This window comes from Vipera berus (genome assembly GCF_964194415.1).
Source record: "Vipera berus genome assembly, chromosome: 2".
NCBI classification, from domain to species: Eukaryota; Metazoa; Chordata; class Lepidosauria; order Squamata; family Viperidae; genus Vipera; species Vipera berus.
In genome coordinates, this window is record NC_138203.1 from 101,817,182 (window position 1) to 101,831,866 (window position 14,685).

Below are 14,685 nucleotides of genomic sequence, written 5' to 3' on the forward strand. Positions count from 1 at the left end.
AGAGAGAGAGAGAGAGAGGGAGAGGGAGAGGGAGAGGGGGAGAGAGAGAGACTGTCTCTGCAAATGGCGGAGGACTGGGAGCCGCAGAAGGCTGAAAGAGCCGCATGCAGCTCCAGAGCCGTGGGTTGCCGACCCATGGTCTATGACTATAATACATATTTGATTTGGCTGGAATTCTTTAAATGCATTTTGCATGTTAAAAATATTGGCATTAAGAAATGCTTCCAAGTTGTTCCCAAAAGAAAATGAATCACAGGAGACATTTAGCTTCGGAAAAATGTGAAAGTGAAAAATGTAAACACTATTTACAACTCTGTTTAAAAAGCTTTTAGGAAGAGTATTGGGAAGTGCAAAAACAAGGCATTCAACATCTTTGAGAAGTGCTAATCTCCTGGGCTTTCTTCCACCACTGAATATACTGTAGGAAAAATCTAGTTCCAGTGGCTCCATAGATCCTCATGTCAAAAGGGTAAGCGACAGCTTTGTTTGCACACAGTATGTTTAGAGGAAAGGCTAACAATGTTTTTAACTTGGTTATAAATGCTTATTTTTTTCTGTATTATTGCATGGTTTATATTTATATTTATATTTATATTTATTAATATTTCTATACCGCCCTTCTCCCGGAGGACTCAGGGCGGTGTACAGGGCAAGAATAAAACACAGAAATTTACAAAAACTAAAAGATAATTAAATGCATGCCCGATTAAAATACAATTGATACATAGTAAAAACCCCAATAAAAATGATAAAAACCCCACCAATCCCCCCTCAGGCCAGGCCGGCTTGCTCGAACAAGTATGTTTTCAGATCGCGGCGAAAGGAGCGCAGATCGGGCGCCGTCCGGAGCTCAACCGGTAACTGGTTCCATAGCTCCGGGGCGCCCACAGAGAAGGATCTCCCCCTGGGGGCCACCAGTCGGCATTCTCTGACCGGTGGCACCCTGAGGAGGCCCTCTCTGTGGGAACGCACAGGGCGCAGGGAGCTTGATGTGGTTTAATTAATATGTTCTGAGAAGAGTCATAGGGTGTCAACCATCCGGCTAGTGAAGTCAACATTGAGGAATCTTTAGAGGTTTGAAATGCCATAAAAGATTAACTTTACTGAATACACATCTCGGTACTGAAGAAGCAAAATCAATTCTAGTTTTCCTGCACGAAAATCTGGTTAGTTAATAATAGCTTTTCTTAACCCCACTCCCCCAGTGTCCATGTTGCCCAATTACATCTCTTTGTTTGTTATGGGAACGGTCCACTTCTCTGTCAGACACCTGCTTTTGTGACCTTGGGTCTCAGGGTCCGTGGATCTTGAAACTCTCCTTTCTTTCCCAGGCTCTCCCTCCCCCGTTTCTATGGCAGGTTGAGTAGCAACAGGGGTTAGCAAGCATCTTAGCAATTCAACCTTGACACAGGGACAGTAATCCTAACACGAGCCTTATGAAGACTGTGCTATTGTTTAAAACGATTAACAAAGTTTTACCTCTGGAAATTATACAAAAATGAAGTCCCAACTATGTTTGGTGAGGCTTATTCCAAGGGAATGTAGGATTGCAATGTTATGCACAGGAGAGCACTTATATTTCTTACAGCAGAATCTTTTTTCACTGTTACATGTAACATGCATAAAAACAGGCCTGGATTGAAGCCACAACATGAAGCCTTCATGACATCCACTCCAGATGAGCTACACATTTGCTTGACCTTGTCTGAAGTTACACGTACAATTTCAATTATTTGATGAAAGGACTAAGGATATGCAGTAATTTAAAATATATCTATTGAAATTAACAAGTCTTTTTTTTAAAAAAGCTCTTCTTTTTGTGCAGTACTCTGCTGCCTTCCAAATGAACTGGACTATTTCCCCTGTCTGCAAGGAAGAGGCTCTGGGTCAGGTTTACTGGGAAAATGAATGGTCATCCTGATTTCACTAACAAGGAAAAACAGAGGCAATAAAGATAATTAAATCCACTAAAAATATAAACTATCAAGGGGAATGTAACAATGACACATTTTATTTTTTACATTTTAATAAATAAAATTAAGCTGCATAACTGTATGACTAAATTTCCAGACTAAGCAAAAAAAAAAGTTAGTTCTTGCAAACATAAAGTCCAGAAAGAAGGTAATACATCTCCAATATAATTCTGATCATGATCTAGGAAGGCTTTCAACTCTTCACAGGTGTTGATGTTGCTTTCATAGCCTTTTTAAGATGATGATAATTTGGGAGGATTTTCATGAGGAAGTCCAGCTGTAATGTTTGTGGCTAAAAGAAACAGCGCAATATTAGAAAAATATACATGAATCCAAATGCATCTGCATCTGCTTAGAAGAAGCAACTGGATCACAATCTCCACATATCCCCATCAGCATGGGCAAAGCTCACAGATTACAGAAATTTTAATCCAAAAGATCTGAGGAAGACTCAATTGCTTATTTTGGTACAGAAATGCAACGTATCTAGCTGTCCGATGACTTGAAGAGAAGGCTTTAACTCAGCATTAAAGACGCGATAGCTTCTTTCATGGACAATGCCACACAATCAACCTTTCAGAGATTCAGTTTTCATAGCTGGAAGACTCCTGCCTAAAATGTATGGTTAGCTATCACCAATCTGTGTTGAAGTCATTAGGTTAGACTTATCAAGGGACTGACTTATTTTAAGGCAATTCCTATTAAGAAAATTTGCTTTCCAATCTCCCGTTCTCTCAAAGGACACAACACAAATGTCTTCCTCACAAATATAAGACATATTTTAAGCCACTCTTTTTCTATGAAGCAATGATGGCTTCAGCAACGTTCCCAAAATTACTTCAGTTCTCCACACCTTATGAGGAAATGCTGAAGCCCTTCTCCATTGTTTCATACTGAGGAAGATAGGACTGAAAAGCTATTTAGCTAGGTCTGAATATGGACATGAGTGTCAGTTGTCATTCATCGTCCGATCCTTGGCTACTCTGGCTCCTTCCTTCTTCAGCAAGCTAGGAAACTGGAATCATGATTTAAAAGTAGGTTTCTGTTTTTTTATGAAATGTGAATTCACAAACTATAGTGACAAATAGTAGCACTATAAAAAAGCACTGCAAAGTGACAACATAAGCTGACTTTTTTTAAAATCCCATTTATATCCCGCCCTTCTCCGAAGACTCAGGGCGGCATACAATCTAAAGCACAAATCATTGTGCTTAGCAATAGCCTTCATTCTATGTATATGCCTGCTTATTAGGGCTTTCGCCCCCCCCCCAAGCGGCATTATTACAAAGTCAGCTTAATTGCCCCCAACAATCTGGGTCCTCATTTTACCTACCTTGGAAGGATGGAAGGCTGAGTCAACCTTGAGCCTGGTGGGACTCGAACCTGCACTAATTGCAGGCAGCTGGTGTTACTTAAGGAGGCATTAGCCCACTGCTCCACCAAGGCTCTTAACATCAGTTTGCCTGTTTATCTGAAATCATAGGTCATTAACAGAAGTCACAAAGCTCTTTCATCAAACAGCGTGTCCCATATCCTTGGAGAAATAGAGACTGATCATCCACAAAAGATGATGGTGATTTGTAAAAGAAAAGGCAAGAAAGAGAGATGCTCCTCTCTCCAATTTCAACTGGACCCTCAGACCAAACTGTCTGGTCACTATAATCTTCTCTATCTAGTGCTACTTATATTGCCAAGATTTTGACATCTCCCCGCTCTTTTGCTTAAATCTGAGGTCAAAGTAGGAACTCTTTATCAACAGGATACGAATGGGATACAAATCACCAAGTGCACATGTTTCAGGGCTCTGCTCGCTGACTGGATTGTTAAAATCGCACCCCACAAATCGGGCAATCTGGTGACTGAAGTACTCAAAGCTGCCCTGCCCTACGCTTGTCGCCTACTCACCTGTGGCCGCTCAGTTTGCACTCGACGAAGGCAGTCCGCTCCGTAGATTACAGTGTTCTCAGGGATGACTTCGTATGTGTTGACATTGCAGCAGGCACCGATAATGCAGCCGCTTGTCAGGATCACATTTCTACCAACAAATGCTGTAGATGCAGAGAGTAAGAAAGGTGACCTTGACGGAGATATGCAAGAGCCAGTGCAAAGAGGCGTGTGTATGTGTGAGAGAAACATCTTTTAAGTCTACAGTCTTTTCTGTGTTTAGGCAGTTTTTTCTAAATGGTGGGCTAAAAGCATAGGTGCAAGCAAATATTGATTGGCCACCGTGCCACTCTTCTCCTCCTAGAACTCAGGCAGTTAGCTGATGTGTTGTCTAGTAGCAGAGAACAAAGTTTCTACACCATGACAGCAGGCAGCATAATGTACACAGATGATACTTAGTTATGTATCTCCGTCCTGAGCCAGATCAGAAATACTGTGATCCTCCACTAGAGGCTGTAGGTCCAGAGTAAGATAAAATCCTCCTAATTCGATGGAGATGCTATTTGTCCAGAAACCATGTGGCTGATCATCTTGTTGTGATTCAGGGTCAGCCTGTGGGTTCGGCAGTTGGGTCGGACGACTCAGAGGAGGAGGAGGGGGGTGTTGAAGAGCTTGCTGAGGGGATTGGACAGCTTGACGAGAGCCCCCAGCAAGGCCCCTCTCATCTGGTCACGATGCAGACCCAGCTGTGTGAGCCTCACAGCATGGATGAAGATGACCCACAGTTGGCCCTGTTCAAGGACGCCCAACGCAGGAGGCAGTCAATCAGGAGTAAACAGAGGAAGGCAATGGGGCACCTCGGAAGGAGGCAGAGAGAGGCCACGCCCTGAACTGTATTTAAGGGGAATGTGTGGGAGGGCTGGTTTGCTGAAGGCAACCGCTTGGATAGTTCCTGTTTCTTAAAGCTCCTGTTTCTTGGTTCGTGTCTTGTTTGTTTTTGTAGCAATAAATTTGGCAGGCGTAATTCCAGCCTCTTGCCTTCTTGTAAAAGGGGTTGTCCCTGCCTTTTCTGCAGGGCCGGTAGCAGACTGGTACAGAACACATCTGCATTGGTTCCAACTCTGGATGAGATGGCACTCCTCCCCAAGGGAACAGGTCTGTGACCATAGAATGGTTCTGGTTGTGGCTCCATCTGCTGTGGAAGTTGTGGGCTCTTTGGCAATTTATCAATAATCTCATTGCCAGACTGCAAGAGGACAACTATGCGGTGGTTGAGCATCCTTTCCCTGACAGTGATTCTCAACGTTTTCTTCACCATAGACCTCCTTTAAATGCCTTTGGTGGCCACGGATCATGGCCACGGACCACGAAGACTTAACTCAAGAGTTAAATCATAACGTTTCTTCAAGCGTTCTTGGACCCCTGTGATGATGTCGTGGACCCCCAGGGGTCCGTGGACCACAGGTTCAGAACCACTGCCCTATGTAATCATATGTATTTCCTGGCAGACTACTAATTAGATGATTGGCGCAGTGGTTAGAATGTAGCACTGCAGGCTGATTCTGCCAATCTGTGACAGCCAGCGGTTCGGCAGTTTGAGTCTCAACGCTTCAAGTTGACTCAGCCTTCCATCCTTCCAAGGATGGTAAAATGGGGACCCAGATTGTTGGGGGCAATATGATGACTCTGTAAACCGCTTAGAGAGGGATATAAAGCACTGTGAAGCGGCATGTAAGTCTAAGTGCTATTGTTATTAAGTGGCCTCCAGGAAGCGCACATGCCTTCATTTCAGTGGTGAGATAGCAAATTAAATAAATAATTAGCCTTGTGCTGGGAAATGTGCCAGGATGGTAGCATTTGCAATGGTATTTGCTAAATGCTATGTGCAATCCATGGGCTGCTTAGCATCATTTTACAGCATACCCAGTTTGGCTCTTCCAATATATTGCCAGTGCAAAGCAGGTAATTTTTCTATATTTTTCTTCTGTTGCACTACTATAAATGGGTTGAACGTTCTTCCAAAAATACTTCAATCAAATTCTCTTCCTCATTCCAAACAATATGTACAAAAACAGAGGAAGAATTACTTGATGAATCAAGTGTACTGACTTGGAAAGTTATTTGGCAAAGGAACAAAGCTAGAGTTAAGACTGAAGAAAATAGAGGTTTTGACCTATTAGATGGGATATTATACTATTAAACAGATGTTTGATTATGGTTAAAAAATAGATAACTGTTAGAAATAAAAGTACTATTATAATTAGAAGGATAGGATTTGTAACTAGAATATTATACTTTGTTATGAGACAGGAAATTTTAAAAGGGTTTGAATAAGGGAAGCTTTCGGTTACCCAAATATAGTTTATTATGAGAAAATTATAAGTGACAAGAGATATTTTGAACATTGATGGGAAATTAAGTTTTAAAAAGCGGGAAAAACAGGGTATTGATTGAACAATGGATTTTAAGTGCAAATACAATTGAGATATGTTCTGGCTAGAAAAGATATTATAAACCAACACTATCCATATTATGTATAATACAGAAAAATGTGATGAAGATGTCTATATTTAATTGTATACGTGTTAACAATAACAAGAACTATATTTGCCCAGTGTGGAAAAATGTATACCACCAGAAGAGAGGACCAAGGAAGCACTGGATGGTGCAGTATTGGAACTAGACTGCAAAACGTAATATGTACCACTGAATTACCAATAGACTTAGACAACACATGGTTATTAAGTACTCATGATTGTAAAATTAGAAAATTAAAATTTATAAAAAATATGATTGCCATATTCCTATTTATTCTAAAGTTGTACAAACTCAACATCAGATACTTACCTTTTGACTCAATTACATTGTTGTCTCCTATTTTCATTGCTTGAGAATCTGCAAGCCATGGTTAAGAATATTTGCCTGCATGTTTCCTATATCCCCAGTTCTCCCTAATACAGAAGGAGATCTTTTGCAGCTCCTTTGCCTTCAGGAAAGATCCCGGAGAGCATCATCCTAACTTTATAGCAACTACTAACACTTAAAAGAATCTGAACTAATATTCCCTATTTTTTTCATTTAGTCAATGTAGTTAAAAAGCATCCTATGCTATGTTTGTAACAAACTGATATTATTTAGCAGCAATGAATCAGTGAGATTTTTTTCTCTACTGAATTAACAAAGTGTGGAAAAATAATAACAGTATTTTATCTGTTTTACTGAAACCACTAGATACAAAAATCAATTATGATTAATCAGTGCTTAACAGCAAATAATATACATCCCAACCAATTCTCTTTAGCCACAAATTAGGGATCTAAGACTAAAACACACATACTTTTGTTATTTGCACCATATAAACATTACTGCTTATATGATACTTAAATGCATATATACTTCTAATCTTTTAATTTACTCTTCAAAAGGATACAACAGCCAACTTCAAACACATTATTAGTGCCAATGACCATCGGTTTGGTTCCTGCTTCCTCTGTAGTAGGAATAATGTTTTCAGGATAGCTGTAGAGATGGAAAAGGTGTTTTAACATTTTTGTATTTAAAAACAGGCATGTCATACCCTTAAAACCAAGAATTTGATCTTCGAAGTTTGATACTAACTTGAACCTTTAAGCTGCTATTCTACATCAACCAGACTCCCTAATTGTCAATCAAGTTTCTTCCAGAATACTGGGACAGATGTCATTTTGCAAGAACGTTTTGACAAAATAATCATAACATAGCGATTCAAAGATATGCTATGGAAAACTAAAATAGGAATAGGTTTACAGAAAAATTTAAATTTAAACTTTGGTTATCTTATAGTTTCAGACATGTTTTTGCTTTTGCATTTAACTCATGATGGCAATACTAAAAATGTTTGGTCATCAAATGAATAGAAAAAGCTTATTAAACTTCCAGCGATCAATTTCTGCAATACAAATTCAATGAATTCATTATATTTTTTATACTTAGCATTTTCAAATTCACGGAATTTATGGTATTTGTTACAATTAATATTTCCAAAATCTTATTTTTTTTCTCTGGTAAGATCACAGGTCTGAAGATCTATTGTACATTGAAAATAAAAACAAGAAATTTATGCTAAAGGTAGTATGAAACTATTTCAATGGCTACAGGCTGCCAATTTTTACCTGAGTGAATACAATCAATATATGATGCCACAGGGATAGGTTATTACATCCAACAGAGATGGCATGTTCCTGATCGCTTCCATCAAGCAATGCCATCTGTTGTGACTAATGCAGTACACCTTCTTTGTCACAGTGCCAACCCGGTGGAACAGACTGCCTCTCAAGATTCAAATAGCCCTGACCCTATCAAGTTTCATAAGGTTCTTAAGACTTGGCAATTCTTGAGCATTGGCCTAGAGTATTGAGTGAGCCCTAAGAAGTGTGGTGATATACTGATTAGCATCTCTATTTAAATTTCTTCTGTTTTTAATTTTTTTATGATTGTTTTTAATTGTTTGTATACTGCCCAGAATTGCTATAGGTTGAGTGGCCATGCAAGTGGAATGAATGAATAAATGTTTTAAGAAAGTTGATAAAATGATACTAACCCATTAATGATAATTGCCTGTTCTTCTATGAGATTACCTTCCCCAATCACAATTGGTCCAGCTTCTGCAATGATTCGGGCTTTGGGATGAACCACTGTCCTAGGTCCTATAAAAAATACTTATTGATATAGTGCTCATATATCATGTATTTCAAGGAAGTATATTATCCTGAGCATAAGTTCATCTGAAAATACCAATTTGCTTCAGTCAACATAGGACTGCTGCCAGCCCTCTCTATACATTTTAAATGGGTGTAATACTTATACATTAAAAGAAGAATCACAATCATTATCATACAACCATTTATTGCAACTTTTCCTCAACATTTTTATTGAATCTAATTTGAATCTAAAAAAAAACATTTTTATTTTAGAGTTATCCACATTTTTTGAGAGGGCAACATGAATGATAGAGTTTAGAACTAGAATTATAGCAGCAGCATTAAGCAAAATGGCAAAATTCAATAATCAAGTTAAGTATGTTGTGCTAATCCAACATTATTGTTCTATAAAAATATTTTCTCTTACCAATAGTCACATCTCCTTTGATTTCACTCTCCACACAAACAACAGCTCCAGGAGCAATCTTCACACTAGAAAAGACATATACAGAAACAGTAACAATGGTTGGCATTTCTGTCTTGCATGGGCTCATCACTATCAGACAGTTCCAGATCCTTGGAAACATATTTTTAAAAAGGATAGAAAGCTCTCTATCTATCTGACTGTACCTAGGGGGAAAAAGTGTATGAAGCAACAGTGATGAAAAGAGTCAATCCTGAGCCACAGAAATGCTCAGTAATAGTTTAAAAGTCCCAAAACGGAGGAATTCTTTAACCTGAGATTCTGTATCACAGCTATTAACTAATAAAGGCCTGCAATGACAGTTTAAGTTTAATTGACAGTTTGAGGGTAGGGAGCTGTTTTATCAGTAATAAAACATTGCTAGGTCACTATTGAGAAACCACAATACTGCCTTAACTTCAGTTCTAGTTGAAACACTAGACATGGAGATATATTGTCATTGACAAAACAGCTCCTAGTCTCACACTATTAAAATGCTGTCCGTTGTAAAAAAACAATGGAAAGCTTTAGCTCATCTCCTTAGCCTCCGACCTGCCAAGCATAATATTAATATTCAAGCCTAATAGTTGTTTTAAGAATTTCTAAGCCATCTAAGCGTGAGCTTAAATGGACTCCAGAAGATGGTAGAGGACAGGAAAGCCTGGAGGAACATTGTCCATAGGGTCACGATGGGTCGGACACGACTTCGCAACTAACAACAACAACACAAGCCAATGAATGCCAAGTACTTAAAATACTTAGGAAAAATGTTGAATAATATTAAATAGTAGGAAAACGACAACACACTTTCACAGTCAAGTCTTTCGATTCTCATTCATTCCTCATTTTCTACCAGAACTATTTAGGAATATCCACAAGATGGCTTGGCTTCTTCTAATATAAAGAAAGGATTTCAGTCAAACGTAAAAAAAAAAATCAATGCAAGGCTTTATTCAAGATATTCAGCAAACTGGAAACCTTCCAGAAATCATCAACGCTCCTGTACACAGTGACATCCGAAACTGAAGCATAAAAACACGGAACGAAGAGCTGGATGTAAGGCTTTCTCGAGTGGCGTCGGGAGAAGCTATTTCCCGCTTTCCGTCCTCTCCGACTGGACTGAATTATTTGCGGGTTTATTTGAAAGCGGATATTTATCGGCAGGTCCGATCTCTTTTTTCTTTCAGAGACTACCCTTATTGTAGCAGCTTAGTAGCAACAACGGTCGATTGTAAAGAACTGGGGCGTTCCTTTTGTACACTCACATACCCAATTGTAGCCTTGAAAACAACGGAGCCAAGTAACAATCTAAAGAAAATAACTCATATGGGGGGTGGCTTCAGAGATTAATCGCGCCAGACAGAGGCTTGGCCAGCCAGCCCCCTTACCTTTTCTGCACCCTCTCCGCCATCTTTCTTTTCATCCATCCATTACTCGGCCTGCGACGAGACACCCTTGCAGATATGGCGGAATTAGCAGATCGAAGCCGCGCGGCTGGCAATCAACTCGTCAGCCTGGCACTCGGTCGCCCGAGCAACAGGAGGCGCTGGTGTCGCGCGCGCTCTTTGCAATCAGCAGAAGAAGCAGGCGATCGAGGACAGTGGCAAGTAACGAAAGGCGATTGCAATTAAAACGAAAAGTGAGCCGAAGTTTAACAGTAATTATGTAATACAGTTATGGACTGTATAATTACCGTTATATAAATTTAGAATTGTGTAATAGTATTACCGGTACTGTTATTTTATTTATTTATTTATTGTTATTTTATTTATTATATATGTGTCTGCATTTTGTTATTTTATTAATATGTGTTATTTGTTATTTTATTATATGTGTCTGTATATTTATACAATTATAACTTTGCTGAATAAATAAGTACAGGAATTATTGCTTACTGTAATAATTCATAATGCATTTAATAATTTGTTATTAAAATAAAGCAGCACTATTGACAGTAACCACAAATGTCTGTTCCAAACTGGATAAAATTATTTTTCACAGTATCTGTCGCCCTGCAGTAGAACTAATTCCATCTTGATGGCATTGGGGAAAGACAGCAAGTTGGATTTAGTACTCACTTGAAGGTAGGGGTGGGGGTAGCCTGTTCCTGGCTGGGAGGCAGCACAAAGACCCCACACGCATTCATCTTTCTTAGACTGGGTACACTCAATACTTTCTCAACCAAGACTGAACAGATTGCTTCTTTATATCTCAGGGTAAAGAAAATTTTCATTGTAAAGCTGGAGCACTGCTTACTTCACATTTGCTGGAAAAATAAGAGAGGTCTCTTTGTTCTTGTAGCTGGGTTTCTGAAGCATAAGATATAAATCAGTATGTGTCCCATTCCATTTCTGCTCACTACCCCTCATATAAATAAACATTGCATTTTATTTCAAGATGATTAGGTGAAAGATCCCATCTTGAACAAACCAGGAGAAACTCCTGGTGTTGCAAACATCAGAGAAAATGCCTTTTGCATTTGCCACATTCTCAGATCTTGTTCAGAGAGACAACACTCTGAGAATGGCACATTACATCTTCAACAAATGGATAGAAGTTTGTTCAGGATAACCCTTTATTTAGATTCATAGTGGCTTCACAAATTAAATATTTCAGCTTGCTTCATTGGAGGATGCTGCTTTAGGTCTTGGATCTAGATCTAGCTGCTATAGGTCTTGGAAATCCATTTTCTGACCTACATTGGCATTTAGTGTCAGTAAATAAGGACAGTGGAACAGTTTGGTATCTCGTTGGTTGTCTCTCAAGATTTTTATTTGCACTTAATCTAAAATCACAGCGATAAAATACATAAAATAATCTAATGAACAGTTTAAGACCAACTTTAAAAGTTATTTAAAAATAAATACAAAGTTTTCAAATCTCGATGAACAGGATAACTATATAGTATTATGTATATTTGTTTTTTTTTCTTTCAGTCTCAGAGACTGCCTGAGCAAGCAGCCTTGCCATTGTCTCTTCCCTATGGCTCAGAGAAGGTGATTGGCCCAAGGGTAACCCTGCTGGCTTTGTGCCAAAGACTGAACTAGAACTCACAGTTTCTAACCTGATGCCTTAATCATTACAGCAAATTGGCTCTCATTATGTACATAGCAAGGGACGCGGTGGCTCAGTGGGTTAGGACGCTGAGCTTGTTGATCAGAAGGTCGGCAGTTTGGCGGGTCGAATCCCGAGTGCCACGTAACAGAGTGAGTGCCTGTTACTCGTCCCAGCTTCTGCCAGCCTAGCAGTTCGAAAGCACATAAAAATGCAAGTAGAAAAATAGTGACCACTATGGTGGGAAGGTAACAGCGTTCCATGCGCCTTTGGCGTCTAGTCATGCTGGCCACATGACCACGGAGATGTCCTTGGATAAGCGCTGGCTCTTTGGCTTTGAAATGGAGATGAGCACCGGCTCCTAGAGTCGGAAACGACTAGCAGGCATGTGCGGGGGAACCTTTATGTACATAGCCTTAACATTAAGAAAACCAAGATCATGGCATCTGGCCCTCTCAATTCCTGGCAAATAGATGGGGAAGAAATGGAGGTAGTGACAGATTTTATTTTCCTGGGCTCCAAAATCATCACAGATGGGGACTGCAGCCAAGAAATTAAAAGACGCTTGCTCCTGGGGAGGAAAGCCATGGCAAATCTAGACAGCACATTAAAAAGCAGAGACATCACCCTGCCAACAAACGTGGGTATAGTCAAGGCTATTGTCTTCCCAGTTGCAATGTATGGCTGTGAAAGTTGGACCATAAGAAAGGCTGAGCACCAAAGAATTGAGGCCTTTGAACTATGGTGCTGGAGAAGACTCCTGCGAGTCCTTTGGACTGCAAGGCGTTCAAACCGGTCAGTCCTAGAGGAGATCAACCCTGACTGCTCTTTAGAAGGCCAGATCCTGAAGTTGAAACTCAAATACTTTGGCCGCCTAATGAGAAGGAAGGACTCACTGGAGAAGAGCCTAATGCTGGGAAAGATTGAGGGCAAGAGAAGAAAGGGACGATAGAGAATGAGGTGGCTGGATGGAGTCACTGAAGCAGTAAGCGTGAGCTTAAATGGACTCCAGAAGATGGTAGAGGACAGGAAGGTCTGGAGGAACATTTTCCATGGGGTTGCGATGGGTCGGACATGACTTCGCAACTAACAACAACAGCGTACATAGCTGTCTCTTAATAGTCCAACAACTAAAATCTTCGTGATCCTCATTATTATCACAACTGCCTTGTCATTTTTTTTTTGCACTGGCAACACTTTAACAGACATGCTTATGAAGGGAAAAATAGCAACACGCTGTGTTTCTCTCATTTTTCTTAAATATATCATACATAATGGGGAACTGAAAACAGTTCAGTATTGAGGCTCTCATCTGCTTCCAGTGATTCTTGTAAACAGTGTCCAGAAAGAGCCCCACAGATCAGGCAGACACAATCTGTCAATTCAAACTTCATGACATGAAAGCAAAATGAAAATGCAGATTTTGGCAAGCAAATCACATTTCCTTTTTTTCTTGATACAGAAATGTTCAGGAAATCTAGGGCAGAGACTTAGGTTTCTTAAGCAGATTGAATTGGTCACTGTTGGTTGTCTTATGACTCCTACTATTAGTTCATCCCGTATAGGAAAATTTCATTGCTGTATGATGAGCATTTTGATTTAAGTGAGATCAAGGCTGGAAGATCACCAACAAAGTAGCCTTTGAAAAGCAGAGTCCCTGTGAAATGGAGAAGCCCATTTTATTCACTTGGTTGCCATTTTATATTTTCTTTCACGGTTTATGTATTTCCAGGAATCTGCCTGTAAAGTATGTGTGCTTATGTTATTTATTATTACTAGTTCACTATGTCCTTACCAAAAAAAAAAGCACAGAAAGCCAACAAGCTCTATTCCCAAAGAGCAGCATTTGAGACATTATAAGCTTATTCAATACTTGGAGGACTAACAAGTATTCCTCACCTTATTTGATTGGGCACAGGAATAAATATAGGAATATATGTTCCTTGAATAATGTTGGGTTCGCTTATGATGACTATTTTAGATGGTTTTGGTGAGCATGCCAGTTCTAAAATGGCAACTCTGTCTTCTACCACTTGTTCCCCAAACTATTAGAATTCTGGACCAGATGAAGCTTTTAAGACTACCTGCAGAGGAAACCTCATATAGAAAATCTAAGATGCTTAATTTCAATCACTATGAATCAAACTGCAAATTTAATGTGGTTTCATTCTATAGCCTGAAATGAGACATTCCAAACAACAAACAAGACTCCCAACAGTGTGTAGAGTGCATGAAACCACTGTGCAGTCAAGGGGGAGGAAATTACTTAGGAGGAGTAGAATGCTTTCAACTTTCTCCTATTTATATCACTTTCACTGGAATACTTCTTTCCTGTCTGCTTTTTGGCCACTTAGTCTAAAGCTCCCAATTTGTTTGTGGCAAAAGGTGTAGCCACTTACAGTACAACCTAGGAGTGGAACCTCTGAAGGATTGTCTTTTCTTACCTGAGCATCAGCCAGGCTTTGTAAGAGGAGAGCCAGGCTAGTCTACGGTGGAAACTAATCAGTACCTTTTCCTGCTAACAAATTTTATTAAAAGGCATAAACCTTCATGAATAGCAGCTTACTTTCTCAGATGCATAGACTGGCTAATGTGAAAGCTTTTTAATAAAGTTTATTTGTTGAAAAAGGTG

At 39.5% G+C, this 14,685-nt stretch overlaps 1 protein-coding gene across 1 annotated transcript; it reads right to left on the minus strand.

Moving 5' to 3' along the window:
* Positions 1-1,993: 1,993 nt before the first annotated feature.
* DCTN6 (dynactin subunit 6) lies at positions 1,994-10,411 on the minus strand. Its single transcript, XM_081317566.1, has 7 exons — positions 10,388-10,411; positions 8,964-9,028; positions 8,437-8,542; positions 7,288-7,376; positions 6,705-6,752; positions 3,879-4,021; positions 1,994-2,265 (listed from the first exon to the last, which is right to left on the minus strand). Exons 1-7 carry the CDS (start codon positions 10,408-10,410, stop codon positions 2,167-2,169), a joined length of 573 nt encoding a protein of 190 aa, XP_081173692.1. The 5' UTR covers position 10,411; the 3' UTR covers positions 1,994-2,166.
* Between the last annotated feature and the right edge of the window lie 4,274 nt (positions 10,412-14,685).